At 43.7% G+C, this 24529-nt stretch overlaps 1 protein-coding gene across 1 annotated transcript in view; it reads right to left on the bottom strand.

Annotated features, from left to right (window-relative positions):
* Positions 1 to 1889: 1889 nt before the first annotated feature.
* LOC137372160 (heat shock 70 kDa protein 4L-like) overlaps positions 1890 to 24529 on the bottom strand; it is a 133428-nt gene continuing 110788 nt past the window's right edge. The window contains exons 26-33 of the mRNA XM_068035716.1: positions 22248 to 22289; positions 19370 to 19465; positions 19154 to 19291; positions 18740 to 18865; positions 11704 to 11811; positions 10773 to 10892; positions 5209 to 5370; positions 1890 to 3380 (exon numbers count right to left, since the gene is read on the bottom strand). Coding sequence (XP_067891817.1) covers positions 3177 to 3380; positions 5209 to 5370; positions 10773 to 10892; positions 11704 to 11811; positions 18740 to 18865; positions 19154 to 19291; positions 19370 to 19465; positions 22248 to 22289 — 996 coding nt within the window. The 3' untranslated portion in view covers positions 1890 to 3176. The remainder of the gene's footprint in view (positions 3381 to 5208; positions 5371 to 10772; positions 10893 to 11703; positions 11812 to 18739; positions 18866 to 19153; positions 19292 to 19369; positions 19466 to 22247; positions 22290 to 24529) is intronic.

Genomic DNA, 24529 nt, shown 5'->3' with positions numbered 1-24529 from the left:
ATTTTGTACTCCAGCCTTATTCAGCTTTGCAGGTGAAAGTGACCAGACTGCTACATACGTCAGCTGCAATCCTCCAACTGAAATGGTCCCATTTTGTTAATTACTGGGGTATTTGGAGAAGTGCAGAAATAACATAATCTTCATGCTTTTTAAGAAAAAAACTTGTTTACATCTACTACTGTGCAAATTGCAGTGACAATAATGCACCTACTTTGTGGCCAAAACTGTTATGGCCTTGTGGTCAACAAGAGACAATCAAGGAATAGCCCTTCGCTGCTCAGTGCAAATCATCGAATCAATTGTGTACTATCCACGTGCTACTGCTCCTACCAGGTTCCATCATTACCCCCCCCCCCCCACCCCCGCAAAGTAGCCTCAGCACTAGAAATTGAACATTTACTCCTACTCACTAAAAATCACCTCCAAGTCCAAATCTCCTTTTGGTACTACAGTTCAACCCAAAAGTTGCCTTATTTTTTAGGTTCTGAGCTTATTCCTATCCCTTGGGTGATTGAAAATTGGTTAACTTCCTTCACTTTTCCTCAACACTTAACGAGTTAAAAAATAAAACACCAGCAAGAAGCAACATACCACAAATACATTTCCTGAACACCCATGATACCTTTTTAATTTTAGCACTTTGAAGTACTTTTGTTCAGCTTGTTTTTTTCCAGTCTATTGGTTTGTGATTTCTTTCTCAACTCTGCAGTTTACATCAGTGAAATATGTAGAATCTTTTTCCTTTTAAAGAATATGTGGGTAATCTTCCACCTTTATATATGCATGATCTCCTCCACTGATAGTCCCTAGAATTAGTCAGACTGCTCTAGCATAATCTGATTTTTCCTGCCCACACCTCTGCTCCCACTTCAGTTCAGACTGGGAAGTGAAGCAAGGAAGTTTTAAAATATATCCAATTAAGTGCATGTTTGAAAAAATTAGCATCAGATTGAACAAAAATATGCAGCTCTCACTACAATTACATGGATCTAAAATGACCAATGCACATACTCTGATGTACATATATTGAAATCCTGAGGTATTTATATCGACTTCCTCTACTCTTAGAAGGGGTCAGGATCTGGTTTGTGGACATTCACCCCACAATCCTGCTCTTTCATCACTTTACAGAAAGCATGTTTCCTTGGGGTGCAGTTGGTCTCACTGCAGGAGGGGTAGCAATCACTGAAGCTGCTAGACTCTACTGCACAAGGGAGAAAAAAGGTTCAAAATTATAAACCACTGTTTTCAGTGACAGAACTTGGTGTAATGAAACAAACTCTAAACCAAAATTATCCAGTGAAACTTCACTGTGCAAGTACCAAACCAAATGGATTAAGTTGACCTTGTTTACGATGAGTAAATATGATTAGATACAGAACCTAAAAGCTAGCCAATAACATTTTCTATTTCAAACTCTGAATTAGTGTATTGGTATTTGTCTAGCACATTTACATTATAGATCAACACAAGTGCTGACAAGAATATGAAAAAGCTACAGACATACTTATTGCATCCATCTTGCACTTTTACTGTGTCTGCAATCATTTCAGTAAACGTAGCTGTTTATTGCTTAGAGGATGAAAATAATGGGTTCTATCTCCATATAAGCCCAACACTTTGCCTAGAACCTGCATGAACCCAATAGAACTGATTAAAATGAGCCATAAGACTTCTGAGCTTTCAAAATTAATGTGCTTATATGAAACTAAAAGACCAGCAAGTATTTAAAAAATTATTAAAATGAGAAGATTGCCCCATAGTATTCCAGGGATCTATTTAAAACAAGACTAGGTTAACTCTCAAGACAACAGCTGAATTCATACTTGGATGCCAACACGCACATCCATCTGTGCTCACTTTACACAAAAGACCCAACAAATACAGTATATCGTTCTAAAGGTTTAATACGCTATAGGCATTTCATTTTCATACCTGCTGAGATGAATTGTGAAATCTGGAGGAATTCATTTGGAGTGCCGTGGTTCCTGTCTTGGACACTATCCATTGACATTACTTAATTATGCTGAGAGCCACATACACAGAGGTAGCAAAACTAAACATTACGATTACCACAGAATGCCACCTAGGATTTACATTCAGGGGTAAATATTTGAACAGAACAATTGCATTCTAAGTGTTAAAGTATCTCAAACTTCAAAGCACAACCAATCAATAGTATCAAGTTTGATAAAAGATCATGTCAATGTTTTCTGTCTCTTATGAAAAGGTGGTAACACCGATCAGTAAATTTCAAGGAGCAATAGATTATTTATAAGCAACCACCTATGTCTTGAGCACAAGCAGTTTTTTTGCATTATCTCTGCAGAGTTAGTTATTTTACAACAGCATATTTTGAAGGAATGAGTTTATCATGCTGCTTTTATCGTTTTATAACGATTTGTTTTACAGATAGGCTTCATACTAATCACCATTTAAAATGCTCCCGTTAACTTGCACTGTGATTTTCTGCCCATTTTACACAGCAGTATTGCTAAGCTGAATATGACTCAGCTACATACATCTTTATTACAGCCTAATATTTTATTGTTTTCAGGGGTGGGGGGTATGGATGTTCCAGTAGCTCTTCGGAAACGCTCCGACTTGTACATAAATATGTTGACTGGAGGATATAATTCAACAGCAGTACAAAAAGGATGATGGGCTGCACATAGACATATATGTTCGATTGCTGGTGGGGGGGGGGGGGGGGGTGGGAGGTTATTAAATAAAATATTTCAAGTTAGACCCCAAAAACACTTCACTTGTGTTTTTGTTATAAAACAGCTAAGATCAAAGACTACAATTTTCTTGGTTATGTTATTTTTCATGGAATACTGTGCATATGACCTATCATGTGAAGACAGCAAATTCAGAGGAAATAATTTAAGGCATGAAGTGGAGTTGAAGAGCTAGTGATTGTTCAAGTGCTTGTAAACTGGATAGAAAAACATTCCCAGAAAGATTGTAGACTATAGATCTGCAACCAACAGCACTGCTACATTTAAATCAATTCAGCAGGATTGTTTCCACCATTTTAATACTAATGACACAACTAGGTACATTTGAAAATAATTGAATATGTGCCATGTAAGCTAGACATACAACAGAAACTGTAGTTTCATGATGGGCACGAAGGACCTTTCTTTAAATATATAAAAGTAAAGAAGCTGTATTCAATCCACTTCCATTTCTGTGCCCTGATTTTCTGCTGGCTTTTGCTGTTTGGTATTGTCACCAGCTGCAGCATTAGATTCAGACTTTGGATCAGTCTCACTTTCCCTGTTAAATGGTCCATTGGCTTTCTCCTCCTTTTCAGGAAGTGGCTCCACTTTGGGCTTTGATTGGTTAACAATAGGGTCACAGGTTGTCTCCAGCTCCTAGATGAATGAATAGTGAATTTTTAAAACAATTAAAACCTCCTCAAACTGTTTCCAGTTCCTGGATAATCAAACATTTAAAAAAAAATTCTCAAAATCCAGTTACAAAAAGGATTCTTACTGTGCTCATTGTAATATATTAACCTTCTCTACCTAGCTTGAATTCCTGCCTTTTTAAAATAAAGAAAAACAGTTTATGAATGTCAAAATCTTATTAAAAGGACATTTTGTAAATCAGGGCTCAAATCACAGAAGGCGACTATTCAACCCATTGTGCCTGTGCCAGCTCTTTGAATGAGCCTTTTCCCCTATAGCCCTACAACTTTTCCCCTTTGAAGAATTTATTCAATTCCCTTTTGACAGTTATCATAGGATGATGGAAGCAAATTCAGTCAGAGCATTCCAAACCATCACTCAATGTGTTAAAAAAAAAATGCTCTTGGCTCTGGTTCTTTTGCCAGTTACCTTAAAATTGAAATCCTCTAGTTACTGACCTTTTTCCCCCACTGGAAACAGTTTTGCCTCATTTACTTTATCTAAATCCTTCATGATTTTGAAGATCTCTATTAAATCTCCCCTTAACCTTCTATGCTCCAAGGACTCCCTCCATATTAAAGAAGTCCTGCATCCGTGGTCCATTCTAGAAAAATCTCATCTGCACTCGAAACTCTTGATATCCGTGTGATGCTCAGAATTGGCCACAATAAAACATTGGTTAGGTCCCAGGTAGAATAAAGGTTTAGCATAAAGTTCTTGCTTTTGTGCTCTATGTCTCAGTTTATAAAGCCAATACTCTCGATATGCTTTAACCAGTCATCCCACTTGTCTTGCCACTTTCAAAGATTTGTGCACATCTTGGTCTCTCAATTTCGGCACTCCCTTTAAAATTATACCATTTAGTTTGTATTGCCTCTCATTCTTCCTATCAAAATGCATCACTTCACACTTGTTAAATTTCATCCCCCAAAGCTAAAGCACCTGCATGGCTACAGATGTAGAGATTAAAATGAAACAAGTAAGAAGGTATATAAATATCAGACTTGTAATCCAGATCCTCATTCACTTCAAAATCAGCCATCCTACATTTGAGTACTTTTCCACATTTTGTTCCTTGCCCTTTTCCAGAATTACACTAAATGTAATGATAGTTATCACCGTTTCCCAAATACTCAACTTATTTTCCCAGCCCAGAACCAAATCCAGTGCTGCTTCCTTCTTCATTGGGCTAGAAACATACTGATCAAGAAATGTTCTCTTATACATTAAGAATTCCTCCCCCTCTTTTCCTAATATATTGTTATTTTCTCAGTCTATATTAGAATAATTGAGCCTGCCCCTTTTTACTATTCTGGTTTTTGCATCTTTCTGAAATTTGCTGTTCTCCTTCCCAATATCTGGTGGCCTATAGTATACAGCAGCAGCATAATAGCTCTATTGTTTCAAATAGATTGTCTTTGAACCCTCAAGTACATCATCCCTTTCCAGTGCTCTATTTTTTGATCATTACTGCCACCCACTCCCTTTTTTCCATTCCCATGTTTCCTGAATACTTTGAAACCAGAAATATTGAAGATCCCAACCCTCCTCTTGTTTGAGCCAGGTTTCCATGATTGCCACAATATCATAATCTAATGTAGCCATTTGTGCCTGCAGCTTACCAACCTTATCACACTCAAACACAAATTAAGATCACTACTTTTGTTGACAAATTATGTTACTAAGCTACAAGACACGATTCTATGGAAAGTCAAACTTGTTAATACTTGGGATCCTACACAGTTTCAAGAGACAATTTTGATTAGTCAAAAGTAGATTTCTTTCTGCTTACCTTAACTTTGTTCCTTATCTCAGCTGCCTTCACAATAGGTTCCTGGAATGGCATCTGCTTGTTTTGTGCAATCATTCTATTGTTCATCCAATCCATGGCACTACTGACATTTTCTTCAACTTTTGCCATCTCTGCTGCATCAATATGCTCATAGTTTTCATCCTAAACTTAAAAAAAAAACACATCTTTAGGTCCCATAAGGAAGCAATGTAGTTTCAGGATTGGAATTACAGTCAACTCTTAATATTTCCTGATAATTTATTCAGAGTACTACATTTCTACTTTAATGTATTACACTGCTTCAAATTATTGGATAATTCAATTAAGCAAAAAGCAGCTGAATCACTAAAAGTAATACAGAATTGCTTAGGAACCCTATTCTATAAATTTCTCATTAGTGTTTACTTTATACTAAAATGCATTATTTATGACTCCTTAACATTGCTTTCTGCAGTTTTTTAAAAAAAATTCATTCAGAAGATGTGGGTGTGACTACCAAAGCCAGCATTTATTGCCCATCCCCAATTGCCAGAGATGGTGGTAGTGAGTAGCCTTCTTGAACCATTGCAGTCCATATGGGGAAGTTACTCCCAGTACTTTTAGTAGGGCCAGGATTCTGACCCACGATGACAATGAAGGAATACAGGTGATGTATCAGGCTGGTGTGCAACTTGGGAGGAGAACTTGCAGGTGGTAGTGTTCCCCATGCACCTGCTGCCTTTGTCCTTCTAGGTGGTACAGGTCACAGGTTTGAGCAATGCTGTCGAAGAAACTTTGGCAAGTTGCTGTTGGGCATGTTGTACAGGATGTACACTGCAACTATGGTGCCTGGGTGGTGGTGGGAGTTGATGTTTGAGGATGGATGGAGCCCAGTCTTTATCCTGGATGGTGTTAAGCTTCTGATTGAAGGCAGCTACAACATTCAAGCAAGCAGAGTGTATTTCATCACACTTCTAGACAAGTTGGTGGAATGGGCAGACAGGTTACAGATGAAGTTCAATGCAGAGAAATGTGAAGTGATTCATTTTGGTAGGAAGAACATGGAGAGACAATATAAAATAAAGGGTACAATTCTAAAGAGGGTGCAGGAGCAGAGGGACCTAGGTGTATATGTACCTAAGTCATTGAAGGTGACAGGACAGGTTGATAGCACGGTTAATAAAGCATACAGTATCCTGGGCTTTATTAATAGGGGCATAGAGTACAAGAGCAAGGAAGATATGTTGAAGTATAACACACTAGTTCAGCCTCAGCTGGAGTATTGCATCCCGCTCTGGGTGCTGCACTTTAGAAAAGACGTGAGGGCATTGGAGAAAGAACAGAAAAGATTCACGAGAATGGTTCCAGGGATGAGGTATTTCAGTTATGAAGACAGATTGGAGATGTTAGGACTGTTTTCCTTGAAGAGAAGGGAAGGCTGAGGGGTGATTTGATAGGTTTATTCAAAATCATGAGGGGTCTGGACAGAGTATATAGAAACTGTTCCCACTTGTGAAAGGATCAAGAATGAGATTAGAAGTATTTGATAAGAGAAGTGACATGAGGAAAAACCTTTTCATGCAGCGAGTGGTTAAGGCCTGGAATGTGCTGACTGAGAACGTGGTAGAGGTAGGTTCAATTGAAGCATTCAAAAGGGAATTAAGACAGTTATATGAAAAGGAAGAATGTGCAGGGTTACAAGGAGAAGGCAGGGAAATGGAACTGAGGGAATTGCACTTTCAGAGAGCCAGTGCGAACATGGGCTGAATGGCCTCCTTCAGCATAGTAAGAATTCTGTGATTAAGACTTGCGCCTTGTAAATGGTGGAAAGGCTTTGTGGAGTCAGAAGGCAAGTCACTCTCTGGCTACAAGAGAAGGTCAGAGACTGGGTATTCTGCACTGGGGCAGCACAGTGGCGCAGTGGTTAGCATTGCAGCCTCACAGCTCCAGTGACCCGGGCTCGGTTCTGGGTACTGCCTGTGCGGAGTTTGCAAGTTCTCCCTGTGACTGTGGGTTTCTGCTGTGTGCTCCGGTTTTCTCTCACAGCCAAAGATGTGCAGGTTGATAGGCAAATTGGCCATTGTAAATTGCCCCTAGTGTACGTAGGTGGTAGGAGAATTGAGGGAAGGTGGGGATGTGGCAGGGAATATGGGATTAATGTAGGATTAGTATAAATGGGTGGTTGATAGTCGGCACAGACTCGGTGGGCCGAAGAGCCTGTTTCAGTGCTGTATCGCTCCATGACTCTGACTATTTATGCGCCCCCCCCCTTCCCCTCACCAATTTTCATCGACCTCAATTCTACTCAGGTACGTTGATTCCAGTCAAATGCTGCCTTGTTGTCCAGAGTAGTCACTCTCACCTCACCTCTGCAGTTCAGCTCTTTGTCCATGTGTGGACTGAGGCTGCAATGAAGTCTGGAGTTGAATGGTACTGACAGAACCCAAACTGAACATTGGTAAGGTTATTGGTGAGTAAGTGCCACTTGATAGCACTGTTAACAACCCCTTCCATCACTCTGATGATTGAGAGTAGGCTGATAGGACAATATTTGGCCAGATTAGATTTGTCCTGCTTTTTGTGGACAGGACATACCTGGGCATTTTCCCACTTTGTTAGGTAGTTGCCACTGTTGTAGCTGCACTAGAATAGCTTGATTAGGTGTGGTTAGTTCTGGAGCATGTCTTCAGCACTAGGATGTTGTCAGGGTCCATAGCCTTTGCTGTGTGCAGTGTGCTCAGCTGTTTTGATACCCGAGTGATGAGAATTGGCTGAAGTCTGGCATGTGACGCTGGAGACCTTAGGAATAGGCAGAGAAGATTCAAACTCAACACTTCTGGTTGAAAATGGTTGCAAATTCTTCAGCTTTGTCTTTTGCATTCACATACTAGGCTCTGCCATCAGAGGATGTATATGTTCATGGAGCCTCCTCCTCACCCGGTTTAATTGTGCACCACCATTCACAGCTATATGTTGCAGGACTGCGGAGCTTTGATCTGATCCACTTGTTGAGAGATTGCTTAGCTCTGTCTATAGCAGGCTGCTTCCACAGTTTAGCATACATGTATGTAATCTTCAGTTACAGCTTCACCAATTTGGCATCTCGTTTTTAGGCACACCCAGTGCTCCTCCTGACATGCTCATTTACATTTCTCATGGGATCCCCAGCTTGATGGTAATGGTAGAGCAAGATTAAAGATTTGGTAGAATACAAGTCTGTTGTTGATGGTGCACAATGCCTCATGGAAGCAAACTTTTGAGCTTCTAGATCTGTTCCGATTCTATCCCATTTAAGCACAGTGGTACTGCCAAATACAATGGAAGATGTCCTTAGTGTAAAGATGGGACTCTGTCTTCACGAGGACTGTGCAGTAGTAACTATGGATATGCGCATCTGGAACAGGTAGATTGGCAAGGACAAGGTCAAGTAGGTTTTTCCATCATCTTGGTTCTCTCGCCACCTGCTGCAAATTTGGCAGCTATGCCTTCAGCACTTGGCCAGTTCAGTCAGTAGCGATGTTACCAAGCCACTCTGATGGATATTGAAGTCCTCCACCCACAGTACATTCTGTGCCCTCACTGCTTCTTCCAAGTGGTGTTCAACATGGAGAAGTACTGGTTCATCAGCTGAGGAAGGGCAGTAGGTGGTAATCAGCAGAAGGTATCCTTACCTATGGACTTGATGCCACGAGAAGTCATGGGGACAGGAGTCAAAGTGGATGGCTCCCAGGGCCACTCCCTCCCAATTACATACCACTGTGCCACCACCACTGGTGTGTGTCCTGCCAGTGGGACAGGACTTCCCTGGGGATGGTGATGGAGCAGTCAGGGACATTGGCTGAAAGATATGATTCTAGGAGTATAACTGTCGGCCAGTGGGACAGCTCTCTCAATTTTGGTACAAGTCCTCAAATGTCAATGAGGAGGGCTTTGCAGGATCAACTGAGCTGTGTGCCTTTGTCATGCCCAAATCTGATGCCTAGGTCAATGCCAGCTGGTCCATCCAGTTTTATTCTTACAGGCTCATGGGCCCAAATGGCCTACTTCTGCTCCTATTTCATATGTTCATTTTTTTCCAAAAATATACTTGATTCATAATCTAAAAAATATATTACAAAACAGTTCCAGAAAGGAGATCAGTTTCCTTCGATACAGAACGCAAGTTGCCTCACAACCCTTGCCATTCCATTTTACATGCAATCTACATTTGCATTACACAGCAAAACCAGATTTTAGGGCATACAGCCAGAGGGGTTTTTAAACACAGGTTCCAGCCCCTTGGTATACAATGGCGGAAGGGCCTTACACAGTGGCCTTTCCCCATTGAGCCTTTGCAGCAGCTGCCCCAAGCTGCAATGTGGAATGTGCCAGTCTGCAACATTTGGTCGTGGATAACTCTTTGCACTGGAACACCAGCAGGTTACAGGCAGACCAAAGAGATTCTTTCACTGAGTTGCTGGTCCTCCAGCAGCAGTTGATGTTCAACTCAGTGTGCGTCCCGAGGAACAGCCCATAGAGCAGACTCCAGTGTTGCAGAGCTGCTCGAGACGAACCTCGACAAAAACCACTGCATCTCTTTCCACACTTACTTTGCAAAGGCACATTCCAGAAGGAGGTGGGTGACTGTCTCTTTTCCACCACAGCCACCTCGAGGGCAGCGTGTGGAGGTGGTGAGACTCCGGGCATGCAGGAAGGATCTGACAGGGAATGCTCTTCTCAGCACCAGCCAAGCTACGTCTTGGTGCTTGTTTGATGGGTCTGGCGATGAGGCATTCTGCCAAATGGCTTTGGCAGTCTGCTTAGGCAACCATCCGACAGAATCCACCATCTCCTTTTCCTGCAGGGCCTTGAGGGCATTCCGTGCAGACTACTGCCTGATGGATTTGTGGTCATAGGTGTTTTTCTGCACAAACTTTTCCACAAAGATAGGTGATATGGCATGGTCCAATTGAATGGAGCGTTCTGCGGCAATGTGGCCAGACCCATCCTTTGCAACACCAGGTTCGTATGTTTGTACTTTGTCATAATGGTTTGGTACAACTGATTAGCTTGCTTGGCCATTTCAGAGGGAAGCTAGGTCAACCATATTACTGTGGGCCTGGAGTCACAGGTAGGCCAGACTGGGTAAGGGCAGCAGATTTCATTCTCTAAAGCATATTAGTGAACCAGATAGGCTTTAACAACAATATGATAGTATCAGTAATAGTGACTATGAAATCAACTTTTTATTCCAGATTTATTTCATCAACTGAATTTAAATTCCCTAGCTGCCATGGTGGGAATTGCCTCACGCCTCTGAATTATTGGTCCAGTAACAACCACTATGCTACCGTTCCTGGTGTTTCGTGGCACAAAGTAGATCCATAAACACATTTTCAGTCTGTCAGACTCAACAAGGAAAATTCATCTTTAAAGACTACTTTTCCCAAGTCATCCAAGGAATTTGAACTTTTAAATATTTAAGTATTTGGTGAAAATCTTGCAAGACAAATCACAATATTCTCTTCCAATTGTTTTAAATAAAAAATGTTAATTACAGAGTCACATTTACGACAAAATCTCACTTTAGTAAGTATGGTCCATACCTTATTTTTATAGGCTTCTACAGCCTTCATGAAAAGCTGGATCTTTTTACCCAGCTCATCAAAAGCTGTTGGTCTTTCCTCATGCTCCTTGTGTCGGTTCTGAACTGGTTGACCAAGTTTCTATGGAAAAGGAATCCAGCTTTTATTCTTTGATATGGGTACATTAATTACTCCTGTTCTCATCCCGCTCCCCTGGCTCAGTTGCCCCAATAAAATCATCTTAAAAGATCCCTGTCCTCACCATTCCTGTGCATTGTTACTTTTCTTTATCCAACCCTGCCCCCTACTTCCCCCGTGCCTTCAGGTCTTTTCACTACCTCCGACTCATGGTCCTGAACAGCAATCATTTTGTGTGGAGTGCTGTATAAACCATCAATGCTAGACAGGTCTGACTTTGAAATAAGTGTAACCTGAAATCAAAATGCTCTCTTTTCAACAGGAAAGTGAAGATGGCACCAAAATCTTTACACAAGTAATTGAGTTCTCCAAATTAAGCTACTTTGGATAAATGTTTGGTTTAAGGTTACAAATATCATTGCTAAGGGAAAGAATTTTTAAGAACTAAATGAGAAGCATCATGAAGTGTGGCCAGCGTAGCAAAGTTTTCTTTGATCTGGTCAGAAATGCACCTTACTTTCAACTTTAATAAAGCCTAATTTTATACTAAATGTAAACTTAATTTGTAAACTTCACAGACAATATTGTGATGCCGTACATCAGGAGCATCCACAGGTTGATTCAGCTGCCAGTCTAAACCATTCTGTGCAGGGGAACAAGTATCAGTAAAAGGAAATCCCCCCACAGCAATTCCAGTTAGACTTTGGACCTTTAATTTTCAATCCACAAAATTACACAAGTTTGAGTTGTGGCTTATTCAATCACCTTACAAGCATTATGAGAAATACTTTGTACGGAGGGTCAGTAGCTGTACCTTTAGATCATTCAGTTTATCAAGATATACTTGTTTAGGCTGGTCCTCTCCATCTTCATACAACCAGTTTTCTGTTTCCTCCAACAACAGTGTGAACTTTTTTTTGTCCTGAAAGACAAAGATGCATTGAACTTTTTGTCCCTTCTACGTGCAGGTTGTTCAACAAAAAATATTCTTCAAATATTGTGCCCTGCATGTTTAAGCATTATTTCTTCAAAAATATTACATGAAATATAACTATGGCCTGATGTGGAAAAGTTTAGTTTTTTAACGTTCCTAGAGATGTCATTACATTCAAAAACTTTTGTTTGAAATCCTTGAACAGCATGCTCAGTCTAAACAAAAGGCTAAATACACACACAAAAAACTGTAATCGGTATATTGCTCCCCTCCGTGGCATTAGACTGAAGTCACAAAGGAACATTCATAAGAAAATAGCAGCAGTAGGCCATTCGGCCCCTCAAGCCTGCCCCACCATTCAATAAGATCATGGCTGATCTGTCCCAGACCTCAACTCCTCTTTCGTGCCGGCTCCTCATAGCCCTCAACTCCCCGATATTTCAAAAATCTATCTACCTCCTCTTTAAATACTCTGTGATCTAACCTCCACAAATCTCTGGGGCAGAGAATTCCAGACATTCACTACTCTCAGAAGAAATTCCTTCGCAGTTCAATTTTAAATGAGTGTCCCCTTATTCTGTAACTATGTCCCCTAGTTTGAGATTCCCCCACTAGTGGAAACATCTTCTCAACATCTACCCTGTCAAACCCCCCTCAGAATCTTGTACTTTTCAATAAGATCACCCTTCATTCTTCTAAACTCTGATGAATAGAGGTCTAACCTGTTTAGCCGTTCTTGATAAGTCAACCCCTTCATTCCAGGAATCAGCCTAGTGAATCTCTTTTGAACTGCCTCCAATGCCAGTATATCCTTTCTTAAATATGGGGACCAAAACTATACACAGTACTCCAGGTGCACAGTACTCACCAACACCCTGTACAGTTGTAACAAAACTTGCCTATTTTTAAACTCCAAACCCCTAGCAATAAAGGCCAAAATTCCATTTGCCTTCTTAATTACTTGCTACACTTGCGTGCTAATCTTTTGTTTTTCATGCACAAGAACACCCAGATCCCTCTGTGCTGCACTTTTTTTGAAGTCTCTCTCCATTCAAATAATAGTCTGCCTTTTGATTCTTCCTACCAAAGTGCACGACCTCACACTTTCCTACATTAAACTCCATCTGCCAAGTTTTTGCCCACTCAACCTATCTATATCCCCTTGCAGATTCCTTATGTCCTCATCACAACATGCCCTCCCACCTATTTTTGTATCGTCAGCAAATCTGGATATATTACACTCTGCCCCCTCCTTTAAGTCATTAATATAGATAGTAAATAATTGAGGCCCTAGGACTGATCCTTGTGGCACTCCACTAGTTACGTCTTTCCAACCTGAAAAAGACCCATTAATCCCAACTCTCTGTCTTCTGTGAGTTAACCAATCCTCAATCCATGCTAATACATTACCCCCAATACCGGGAGCTCCTATCTTGTGCAATAATCTTTTATGTGGCACCTTATCGAATGCCTTCTGGAAATCTAAATACACTACATCTACTGGTTCCCCTTTATCAACACTGCTTGTTATTATTCTGATTCATTGAAGTTCTTCCAGTATACTGGCCGACATTTATCCCTCAACCACCAAAAACTGATTATCTAGTCATTTATTATTTCATCGCTATTTGTAGAACCTTGCTGTGCACTAATCAGGCTGTCACATTTCCTACACTGCAACCAGTGACAGCATTTCAGAAATACTTTTCTGTAAAAGTGCTTTGGGATGTCATGAGCTTGTGAAAGGCACTATATAAGTGCAAGTTCTTTCTTCTATTAAACCACTTAACATACCTATCAGGTTCCTGCATTCCAAACAAGTGCTTGATTAAATATGCAGAATGCTGACAGCATTGACCGTAACTTATTTATATTAACTTCTATCCGAAACCGCACTCACCACACTTCAAAGCACTGCATGTGAAGTTCAAGACAGGGCAGAAGTGTTGTATAAATGCAAGATTTAAAAAAATGGATATACACTTCAGCTATTTTTCACCTCCGCTTATTCCAAATTCATCACTACATTCAGTAGGGAGCATATCTTTAGAACATTCTATGTTGAATCTTTTTTCTTCATTAATTCTACAATTTGTATTTCTATACTGCTCCTCATATGCAGGAACATACACCAAAAGGCTGTACATTGAATGAAACCATAGGCACAATTTTAAATTAATTTTTACCCCCTCAGTAATAGGGTTGGAGCTACAAGTTCAACCACATTGAAAAAACAACTTGCATTTATATAGTGTTGTAGGTTCTCAGGATGTCACATCACTTTTCAAATTTAATCACCATTATGTAATCAAATGTGGCAATCAATCTGCACACAGCAAAGTATCCAAGAGCAATACGATCACTAACACGTCCATCTGTTTTGGTTGTGTTAATTGAAGGATAAATTTTGGTTGGACACAGAACTTTCCTGCTCTTCTTCCAACAGTGCCAAGGAATCTTGCGTCCACATGAGTAGGTAGACAACAACTTGCATTGCACGTTCAACACAGACAAGTATCCAAAGGTACTTCAGGTGGTGTAATTAAAAAAAGCTTTGCGCAAAAGGAGGAAATATTAGAATGATAACCAAAGTCTTGGTAAGAGATGTCAGAACCTTATCTGAAAGATGTTACCTCCAACAATGCAGCACTTCAACACTACATATTTTGAGTTTGCAATGAAATTTGAACCCACAACGGCACAGTGGCGCAGTGGTTAGCACCGCAGCCTCACAGCTCCAGGGGCCCGGGTTCGATTCCGGGTACTGCCTGTGTGGAGTTTGTAAGTTCTCCCTGTGTCTGCGTGGGTTTCCTCCGGGTGCTCCGGTTTCCTCCCACAAGCCAAAAGACTTGCAGGTTGATAGGTAAATTGGCCATTATAAATTGTCACCAGTATAGGTAGGTGGTAGGGAAATATAAGGACAGGTGGGGATGTTTGTTGGGAATATGGGATTAGTGTAGGATTAGTATAAATGGGTGGTTGATGTTCGGCACAGACTCGGTGGGCCGAAGGGCCTGTTTCAGTGCTGTATCTCTAATCTAATCTAATCTGATAGACTCTACTTAGAGGCAACAATGCTAATGGGCAGCAACAGGTTATAATTTGCAAACCTTCTGCATGCTAACAAAAGCAATTTCAAAACAAAACAATCAAATCCAATGTAAAATGAATGATCTTTAGTAACAGACTTTTGGAAGTGGAGAGGAGAACAAATGTTTTTATTATATAATATTTAAATAAGAAATGCTGGAACCACTCAGCAGGTCTGGCAGCATCTGTGGAAAGAGAAGTAGAGCTAATGTTTCGGGTCAGTGACCCTTCTTCAGAACTGACAAATATTAAAAATGTCACAGGTTATAAGCAAGTGAGGTGGGGGTGGGGCAAGAGATAACAAAGGAGAAGGTGCAGATTGGACAAAGCCACATAGGTGACCAAAAGGTCATGGAGCAAAGGCAAACAATATGTTAATGGTGTGTTGAAAGACAAAGCATTAGTACAGAAAAGGTGTTAACGGACTGAATATTGAACAGCAGCAAGTGCAAACATGAAAAAAAACAGTGGGTAAACAAACTAAGATGAAATGAAATAAGTCCAAAAAAAGGTTGTAAAAAATGTAAAAAAGAAAAATCAACTAACAATGAAAGTAAAATGGGGGGGCTGTCATGCTTTGAAATTATTGAACTCTATGTTCAGTCTGGCAGGCTGTAGTGTGCCTAATCGGTAGATGAGATGCTGTTCCTCGAGCTTGCGTTGATGTTCACTGGAACACTGCAGCAATCCCAGGACAGAGATGTGAACACGAGAGCAGGGGGGAAGTGTTGAAATGGCAAGCAACCAGAAGCTCAGGGTCCTGCTTGCGGACTGAGCGGAGGTGTTCCGCAAAGCGGTCACCCAGTCTGCGCTTGGTCTCCCCAATGTAGAGGAGACCACATTGTGAGCAGCGAATACAGTATACTACATTGAAAGGAGTGTTTGGGGCCTGGGATAGTGAGGAGAGAGGAGGTAAATGGGCAGGTATTACACCTCCTGCGATTGCAGGGGAAGGTGCCATGGGACGGGGACGAGGTAATGGAGGAGTGAACCAGGGTGTTGGGGAGGGAACGATCCCTTTGGAATGCTGACAGGGGAAGATGCATTTGGTAGTGGCATCACGCTGGATGTGGTGGAAATGGCGGAGGATGATCCTTTGGATATGGATGCTAATGGGGTGGAAAGTGAGGACAAGGTTCTGGGAGGGAGGGGAAGGGTTGAGGGCCCTGTCAACAACAGTGGGGGGGGGGGGGGAATCCTCGGTTGAGGAAAAAGGTCATACCAGAAGCACCGTCATGGAAGGTAGCATCATCAGAGCAGATGCGTCGAAGACGGAGAAACTGGGAGAATGGAATGGAGTCCTTACTAGAGGTAGGGTGTGAAGAAGTGTTGCCGAGGTAGCTGTGGGAGTCGGTGGGATTATAATGGATATTAGTGGACAACCTATCCCCAGAGATGAAGACAGAAGTCGAGGAAGGGAAGGGAAGTGTCAGAGATGGACCATGTGAGAGAAGGGTGGAAATTGGAAGCAAAGTTGATAAAGTTTTCCAGTTCGGGGCAGGAGCAGGAAACGGCACCGATACAGTCATCAATGTACTGGAAAAAGAGTTGGGGGAGGGGGCCTGAAACAAAGAATGCTCGACATATCCCACAACAAGACAGGCATAACTAGGACCCATGCGGGTACCCATAGCGACACCTTTTACTTGAAGTAAGTGCGTGGAGTTGAAGGAGAAGTTGTTCAATGTGAGAACAAGTTCAGCCAAGCGGAGGAGGGTGGTGGTGGATGGGGACTGGTTGGGCCTCTGTTCCAGGAAGAAGCGGACAGCCCTCAAACCATCCTGGTGGGGGATGGAGGTGTAGAGCGATTGGATGTCCATAGTGAAGAGGAGGTGGTTGGGACCAGGAAACTGGAAATTGTCAAAATGACGTAGGGCGCATCTTCCCCTCCCTTCCCCTGTCAGCATTCTGAAGGGATCGTTCCCTCCGCGACACCTTCCCCTGCAATTGCAGGAGGTGTAATACCTGCCCATTTACCTCCTCTCTCCTCACTATCCCAGGCCCCAAACACTCCTTTCAGGTGAAGCAGCGATTTACTTGTACTTCTTTCAATGTAGTATACTGTATTCGCTGCTCACAGTGTGGTCTCCTCTACATTGGGGAGACCAAGCGCAGACTGGGTGACCGCTTTGCGGAACACCTCCGCTCAGTCCGCAAGCAGGACCCTGAGCTTCCGGTTGCTTGCCATTTCAACACTTCCCCCCTGCTCTCATGCTCACATCTCTGTCCTGGGATTGCTGCAGTGTTCCAGTGAACATCAACGCAAGCTCGAGGAACAGCATCTCATCTACCGATTAGGCATACTACAGCCTGCCGGACTGAACATTGAGTTCAATAATTTCAGAGCATGATAGCCCCCCATTTTACTTCCATTTTTAGTTGTTTTTTTCTTTTTTACAACCTTTTTTTTTTGCATTTATTTCATTTCATCTTAGTTTGTTCAGTTTGCTGACCCACTGTTTTTTTTCATGTTTGCATTGCTGCTGTTCAATATTCAGTCCATTAACACCTTTTCTGTACTAATGCTTTGTCTTTCAACACACCATTAACATATTGTTTGCCTTTGCTCCATGACCTTTTGGTCATCTATGTGGCCTTGTCCAATCTACACCTTCTCCTTTGTTATCTCTTGCCCCACCCCCACCTCACTTGCTTATAACCTGTGACATTTTTAATATTTGTCAGTTCCGAAGAAGGGGCACTGACCCGAAACGTTAACTCTGCTTCTCTTTCCACAGATGCTGCCAGACCTGCTGAGTGGTTCCAGCATTTCTTGTTTTTATTTCAGATTTACAGCAGCCGGAGTATTTTGCTTTTATTTAAATATTATACTTGGGGAAGTAATGTCCTGGAGTGAATGTGTAGCCTTTTTCTCCCTTTGCATTTGTATTACCATATACCAGTTCAAGGTGTGCTGTAAGAGTTGTTAGATAAGATTTTTCTCTTGCAACGTGCGTTTCAACAGTCTTAAAGCACCATTTATTACACCAGAATGACATTCATTTCCCATTTCAGCCATCAAAACCTCCAGTAAAGTGGCAAGACTGGTTGGTATCTTCCTGAGTGAAGCCAAGAACTGCTAAGTGGCAAATTACAAGCTTCCTTTATCTTACAAATCCACAGTGCGGTAGTTGGTGGTACTACTAGGCAATCATAGGAACACTTAGGAAGCTAGTGTGCTGATGCTGATGCCTCAGTGATTTTACCAAGTAAGTAGAAAGCTACAGACTAGAAAGGCCCTGGATTTAATTTCCAATCAGTGCTCAGTTAGCAGACCTCAGTGGGGTCATTTGGAGTGGCCTCAATGCTCTTTGCCTGGGGTGGTGAAAAAGTGGCCTGTTTCCTGCTCAATCACTATCCAATGATCTTTGCTGGAAGTATGAATGTCCTGCAAGGAGATTAACTTGACGAAGATACTTCTTGCATCACATGAATAATGGCTGCTTGAGTGATGTATAGAAGGATGCTGTTAATTATATTTTGGAAACTGCTCCCAGGAAGGAAATAATGCCTTCAGAAGGGAAGCAGGAAACTGGCAGAAAGAAAAAATCCAGTTCTGTATGTACCTAATCCAAATATTTTGCATTTCAATTCTGCTCTTTGACCTCATCACCCAGCAGAGAAACCAAAAAGGTAAACCATTCCCAGATATCTGCTTGTACTGCTTGGAAGTCACTTGAATGCAGACAATTCTTCAGCTCATTTGCCAGGGCAAGATTAGCTCTGTGTGAAATAACATATGAACCAATTCTTGCCACTTGCACTATTAGTATCTTAATTCTGCACACATCATCTTATTGACTACCTTATGGAATAAACTACTTACTGCCTCACAGATGAATTTTTCATAAATTCCACACAGCTTGTCTCTGATCTCATATACATATTCTTCAACAGCATTTTTGGCATCATTTCTCTCTTTTTCCAGCTTGTCCTGCATAATCATCTTCCCCTGCGAAATAAAACAGTTAGGATTCATAGTTTTATTTTTAAGCTAGTACCAACATGCCACTCAGTTTAAATCAAACCTGCAACAGTTCAAGACGACACTCCACCAACTTTTCAAGGTGACTAGGGATGGAGATTAATAATGGCCTTATCTACATCCAAAGACTAAATTAAAAACAGTACTAAACCATATTATAACCCACATGCAGCAGGTATTAAGCAGTAAAAGAGTTAATGTGGATTCTGGATAATTTATTTCTTAAGTGATGGTGAAACTTAAGAGAGCACATACCTCAATTTCAGCATAGTTGTTGAGAAGGTCCTGACCAAGATGTTGGGGCAGATCACTTTGGATCATCAAATCCACACTCTTCACTTTTATTTTGGGTTTTGTGTCATTGTCTTGGTTATTTTGTACAGCTGGATCATTCTGAAGAGAATTAAAATTATGAAATACAGATCACAGAGACTGGAAGTTCTTTTGTGAAATATATATGTTTTTACCAACTTTTACTTCAGAGTCGGTGCTCGGTGCCTGAGAAACTTCATTCTGTTCTTCAGCGTGGTCTTTTTGCACTTCCTCCTGATCAACTTGCATATTACCCTTAAAAATGCAAAATATGTATCAATGTGGGTTGATATAGCAAAAATACAAAAAGGTACATGCATATGCACAAATATATGTATATCTGTACCAATGCTTCAATGGTTCTCCATTGAAGGGACTACTGGAAGCTAGTTCAAATAAATCTAATGTGAACCAAAATAAGATGTCAATTATAATACCCAAATATTAACTTCTATTTTTTTAAAATGCCTTGGCTAAATTTTCAGTGCAATAAAAACAAAGAATAGAAAGCACTTACTATAATCACCCTCATTAATTTCAATTTAGAGTATACCAACTAAATGATTTTGTAAGCACCTGTTTCCTAAAATGGTTTATGTATGTTTCATATTTGACATTAAACTAAAACAAATACATAAAGGAGCGAAGTAGAACAGTAGATTAGAATACTGCCCTTTCATCCCTGTTCAAATTCTGATGGGAAAAGGTTTCCTGTTAGCAGTAAAGGTTGAACGTGAAATAAGCATAGATAAATTAAATTGAATATCATCCTTACTTTGCAAATTTTAGCTCATGTACTATAACACTGAGAAATGCTATGGTAATTGGTGTACACAACTGCAAGGGGCATCTTTTTTTAAAAGAAATACTTCCTTTGCCATTTCTTACCTTCTATTGTTTGCTATCTCATCTTTTCAAAACTATTTCTAATTTTTAATTTAATACTTGTCAAATTTCCAGCATTGTGCAACTTTCAAAATGTTGCGTTTCCTTCAGTTAATAACTGGTTTTCAAACACCAAACTAGAAAGAAAAGCCCTGAATTTAAAGATCAAATGTAGTGACATGATGGTATCATGGATATAAAGATATTGACAAGCAAGTCAAAACACAGATGAGACGATGCTGAATAAGCATGGTAGCTCCCAGAGCCTCTCACCATCATGTTGTGTGGCACTACCACCATGCTAAATGGGCTAGATTTCGAACATACCCAACAACTTAAAACTGGGCATCCATGAGGCGCTGTGGGCAAACAACAGCAGCAGATTTGTATTCAACCACAATCTGTAACCTTGTGGCAGAGAGAGCTGCATATCTAAGTTTTCTGACAACACCAAATTAGATGGTACAGTCACTAATATAGATGGGAGCAGAACTCATGAGGAAGTGCGAGGTCATCCACTTTGGAGCCAAGTTGTATAGATCAGAATATTGTCTAAATAGCGAGAAGCCAAGAACTGAGGAGAGATTTAGGGGCCCATGTACAGAATTTACTAAATTAGTGGGCAGATAAATAGAATTTAAAAGGCTAATGGAATGTTGACCTTTATCACAAGGGAACTGGAATACGAAGAGATGAAGTTATGCTACAGTTCTATAAAGCACTGGTTAGACTGCATCTGGAGAATTTGTTCAGTTCTAGGCACTGTACTTGAGGAAACATATATTGACTTTGGTGGGAGTTCAACACAGATGTACCAGAATGCTACCAGGGCTAAACTACGAGGACAGGTTGTAAAGACCTGGCTTGTATTCCCTTGAGTATATAAGAGTATGGGGTGCTCTAACTGAGGTGTTTAAAATAATTGGAAGATTTGATAAGGTACAGAGGAAATAAAATTCTTTCCTCTGGTGGAGGATTCCAAGAGCAAGGGGCATAACCTTAAAATTAAAGCTCGGCTTTTCAGGGGTGATATCAGGAAGCACTTCACACAAAGGGTAGTGGAAATTTGGAACTCTTTTCCCTCTAAAAGCTGCTGAGGCTAGGTCAATTGAAAACTTCAAAACTGAGATTGACAGACAAGGGTATTGAGGGATATGTAATCAAGGTGGGTAAATGGAGTTGAGATACAGATCAGCCATGATCTAATTTAATAGGCTGAAGGCCTACTTCTATTCCTATGAAACACAGTAACCAATATGCACACAAGGTCCCACAATAAGATTAAATTATAATCAGTGTTTCCTCTAACCTGCTTGGCTATGCAACAACCCAGTTCCCACGTAGACCACGTACAAGCCAGCCCCTTTAAGTTGCCACACCAAAAAAATTTAAAAGGTGCCATGCACTTAAACCACCTGCACACTCCCCAAAAAGTTAGCGGGTACATTGATTATAATCGGTTTCGGTTATGTTGGTTGAGATATAAACATTGGCCAGGGGATCGTTCATGTCCACTTGAGGCTGCCCCGGTTTAACATCTTATCCAAAAGTCAACATTTCCAACAGTACAGCACTGAAATGTCAACCTAGATTACGTATGACCACTGCTGATTTCATTGGTAGACAAGACTCAAAATTCAGAGATTTGATAAGTTATACTGTTTTGTTTTTCTGGTTGTCTAGAAAAGATCTGAAATATTAACTACACCAGGGTGCATCTTGAGCTTTACTGGACAGAACCACAATTTGGAGAGTTAATAGCCTTATGTCATGAGGCAAAAATGAAAAATTTATGTTGCACATTATATGTTTAGACCAAATCAGAATAAACAGCCTATTTATTGTGATACAGGCATATAGTCACCTACAGAGCCACAGGCAGACATGGAAAAAAAAGCACATAACAGGGTAGCACTATGGATTAGGGTTTATGGTACATGTTTATTGTCCAAAGGGGAATTGTTGAAGCATATGGGTTAAATGTTATTCACTGGCAGTGGCACCAGCTGTAGCAGAATGAGGCTGTCACATTAAATCAGAAATTTTTCAGTGCTGAGATGCTCAAAAGCTTAGAATATTTTAATTGTACAGATTAGGCAATCACAGTAACTAAGAAACATGAAGCCTCAAATGTTATATGATCAGCACAAACCTCCTCCAAACTAAAGATGTCATCTATTAGAAAAGAGCAAGGCTGGTGTACAGCAAAAAAAAAGGAAACACAAAATTAATGGAAATTTTAAAAAGGTTAGTTAAATACTCAACAAAAGCAGAAAAATCAAAACATGAAACTAGTCACCTTGCAGGTATCAGCAAGAGTTAATTAATTTTTACAGAAATTGCTTATTAAAAAAATATCAAATGCTGCAAATATTTCATTCACAATAGACTACAGCAGATATCCCAACATCTCAGCCTAGAACTGGAGACTATTAGCCAAGCATGGATGGAGGTAGGACCTCTACAATTGGCCTCAGCACTTGCGAATCAAGGAAAAAGGAAGACAACACAGCCAAGCACAATCCAATCCAGTGATCCCTGCCACAGAGAGCGAGAGTGGGAGGCAGGGGGCGGAGTGGGAGGCAGGGGGCGGAGTGGGAGGCAGGGGCGGAGTGGGAGCAGGGGGGAGTGGAGGCAGGGGGCGGAGCGGGAGGCAGGGGGCGGAGCGGGAGGCAGGGGGCGAGCGGGAGGCAGGGGGCGGAGCGGAGGCAGGGGGCGAGCGGGAGGCAGGGGGCGGAGCGGGAGGCAGGGGGCGGAGCGAGAGGCAGGGGGCGGAGCGAGAGGCAGGGGGCGGAGCGAGAGGCAGGGGGCGGAGCGAGAGGCAGGGGGCGGAGCGAGAGGCAGGGGGCGGAGCGAGAGGCAGGGGGCGGAGCGAGAGGCAGGGGGCGGAGCGAGAGGCAGGGGGCGGAGCGAGAGGCAGGGGGCGGAGCGAGAGGCAGGGGGCGGAGCGAGAGGCAGGGGGCGGAGCGAGAGGCAGGGGGCGGAGCGAGAGGCAGGGGGGGCGGAGCGAGAGGCAGGGGCGGAGCGAGAGGCAGGGGCGGAGCGAGAGGCAGGGGGCGGAGCGAGAGGCAGGGGGCGGAGCGAGAGGCAGGGGGCGGAGCGAGAGGCAGGGGCGGGGGCGGCGAGCGAGAGGCAGGGGGCGGAGCGAGAGGCAGGGGGCGGAGCGAGAGGCAGGGGGCGGAGCGAGAGGCAGGGGGGCGGAGCGAGAGGCAGGGGGCGGAGCGAGAGGCAGGGGGCGGAGCGAGCCAGCGAGGGGGCGGAGCGAGCCAGCGAGGGGGCGGAGCGAGCCAGCGAGGGGCGGAGCGAGCAGCGAGGGGGCGGAGCGAGCCAGCGAGGGGGCGGAGCGAGCCAGCGAGGGGGCGGAGGGAGGGCCAGGGGCAGAGGGGCAGGGGCAGGGAGAGGGGGAGGGGGAGGGGGAGTGGGCAGGGGGAGGGGGAGGGGGGAGGGGGAGGGGAGAGGGGAGGAGGGGGAGGGCGAGGGGGAGGGGAGGGCGAGGGGCAGGGGGGAGGGCGAGGGGCAGGGGGAGGGCGAGCAGGGGGAGGGCGAGGGGCAGGGGGAGGGCGAGGGGCAGGGGGAGGGCGAGGGGCAGGGGGAGGGCGAGGGGCAGGGGGAGGGCGAGGGGCAGGGGGAGGGCGAGGGGCAGGGGGAGGGCGAGGGGCAGGGGGAGGGCGAGGGGCAGGGGGAGGGCGAGGGGCAGGGGGAGGGCGAGGGGCAGGGGGAGGGCGAGGGGCAGGGGGAGGGCGAGGGGCAGGGGGAGGGCGAGGGGCAGGGGGAGGGCGAGGGGCAGGGGGAGGGCGAGGGGCAGGGGGAGGGCGAGGGGCAGGGGGAGGGCGAGGGGCAGGGGGAGGGCGAGGGGCAGGGGGAGGGCGAGGGGCAGGGGGAGGGCGAGGGGCAGGGGGAGGGCGAGGGGCAGGGGGAGGGCGAGGGGCAGGGGGAGAGGGAGGGCGAGGGCGAGGGGGAGGGAGAGAGGGAGGGGGAGAGGGGGAGGGGGAGGGGGAGGGGGAGGGGCGGAGGGAGAGAGGGAGGGGCGGAGGGAGAGAGGGAGGGGCGGAGGGAGAGAGGGAGGGGGAGTGGGAGGGGGAGAGGGAGGGGGAGAGGGAGGGAGAGCAGGAGGGGCAGGGGGAGGGGCAGGGGGAGGGGGAGGCGGAGGGGGAGGCGGAGGGGGAGGCGGAGGCGGAAGGGGAGAGGGAGGGAGAGGGCGAGAGGGAGGGAGAGGGGGAGAGGGAGGGAGAGGGGGAGAGGGAGAGGGGGAGGGGGAGGGGGAGGGCGAGAGGGAGGGGCGGAGGGAGAGAGGGAGGGGCGGAGGGAGAGAGGGAGGGGGAGGGGGAGGGGCAGGGGCACAGGGAGAGAGGGAGGGGCGGAGGGAGAGAGGGATGGGGAGCGGGAGGGAGAGCGGGAGGGGGAGGGAGAGCGGGAGGGGGAGGGCGAGGGGCA

The sequence above is a fragment of the Heterodontus francisci genome, chromosome 1 (assembly GCF_036365525.1).
Source record: "Heterodontus francisci isolate sHetFra1 chromosome 1, sHetFra1.hap1, whole genome shotgun sequence".
NCBI lineage: Eukaryota > Metazoa > Chordata > Chondrichthyes > Heterodontiformes > Heterodontidae > Heterodontus > Heterodontus francisci.
Note: the sequence above shows the minus strand (reverse complement) of the source record. Positions and strands in the feature narration are given on the sequence as shown.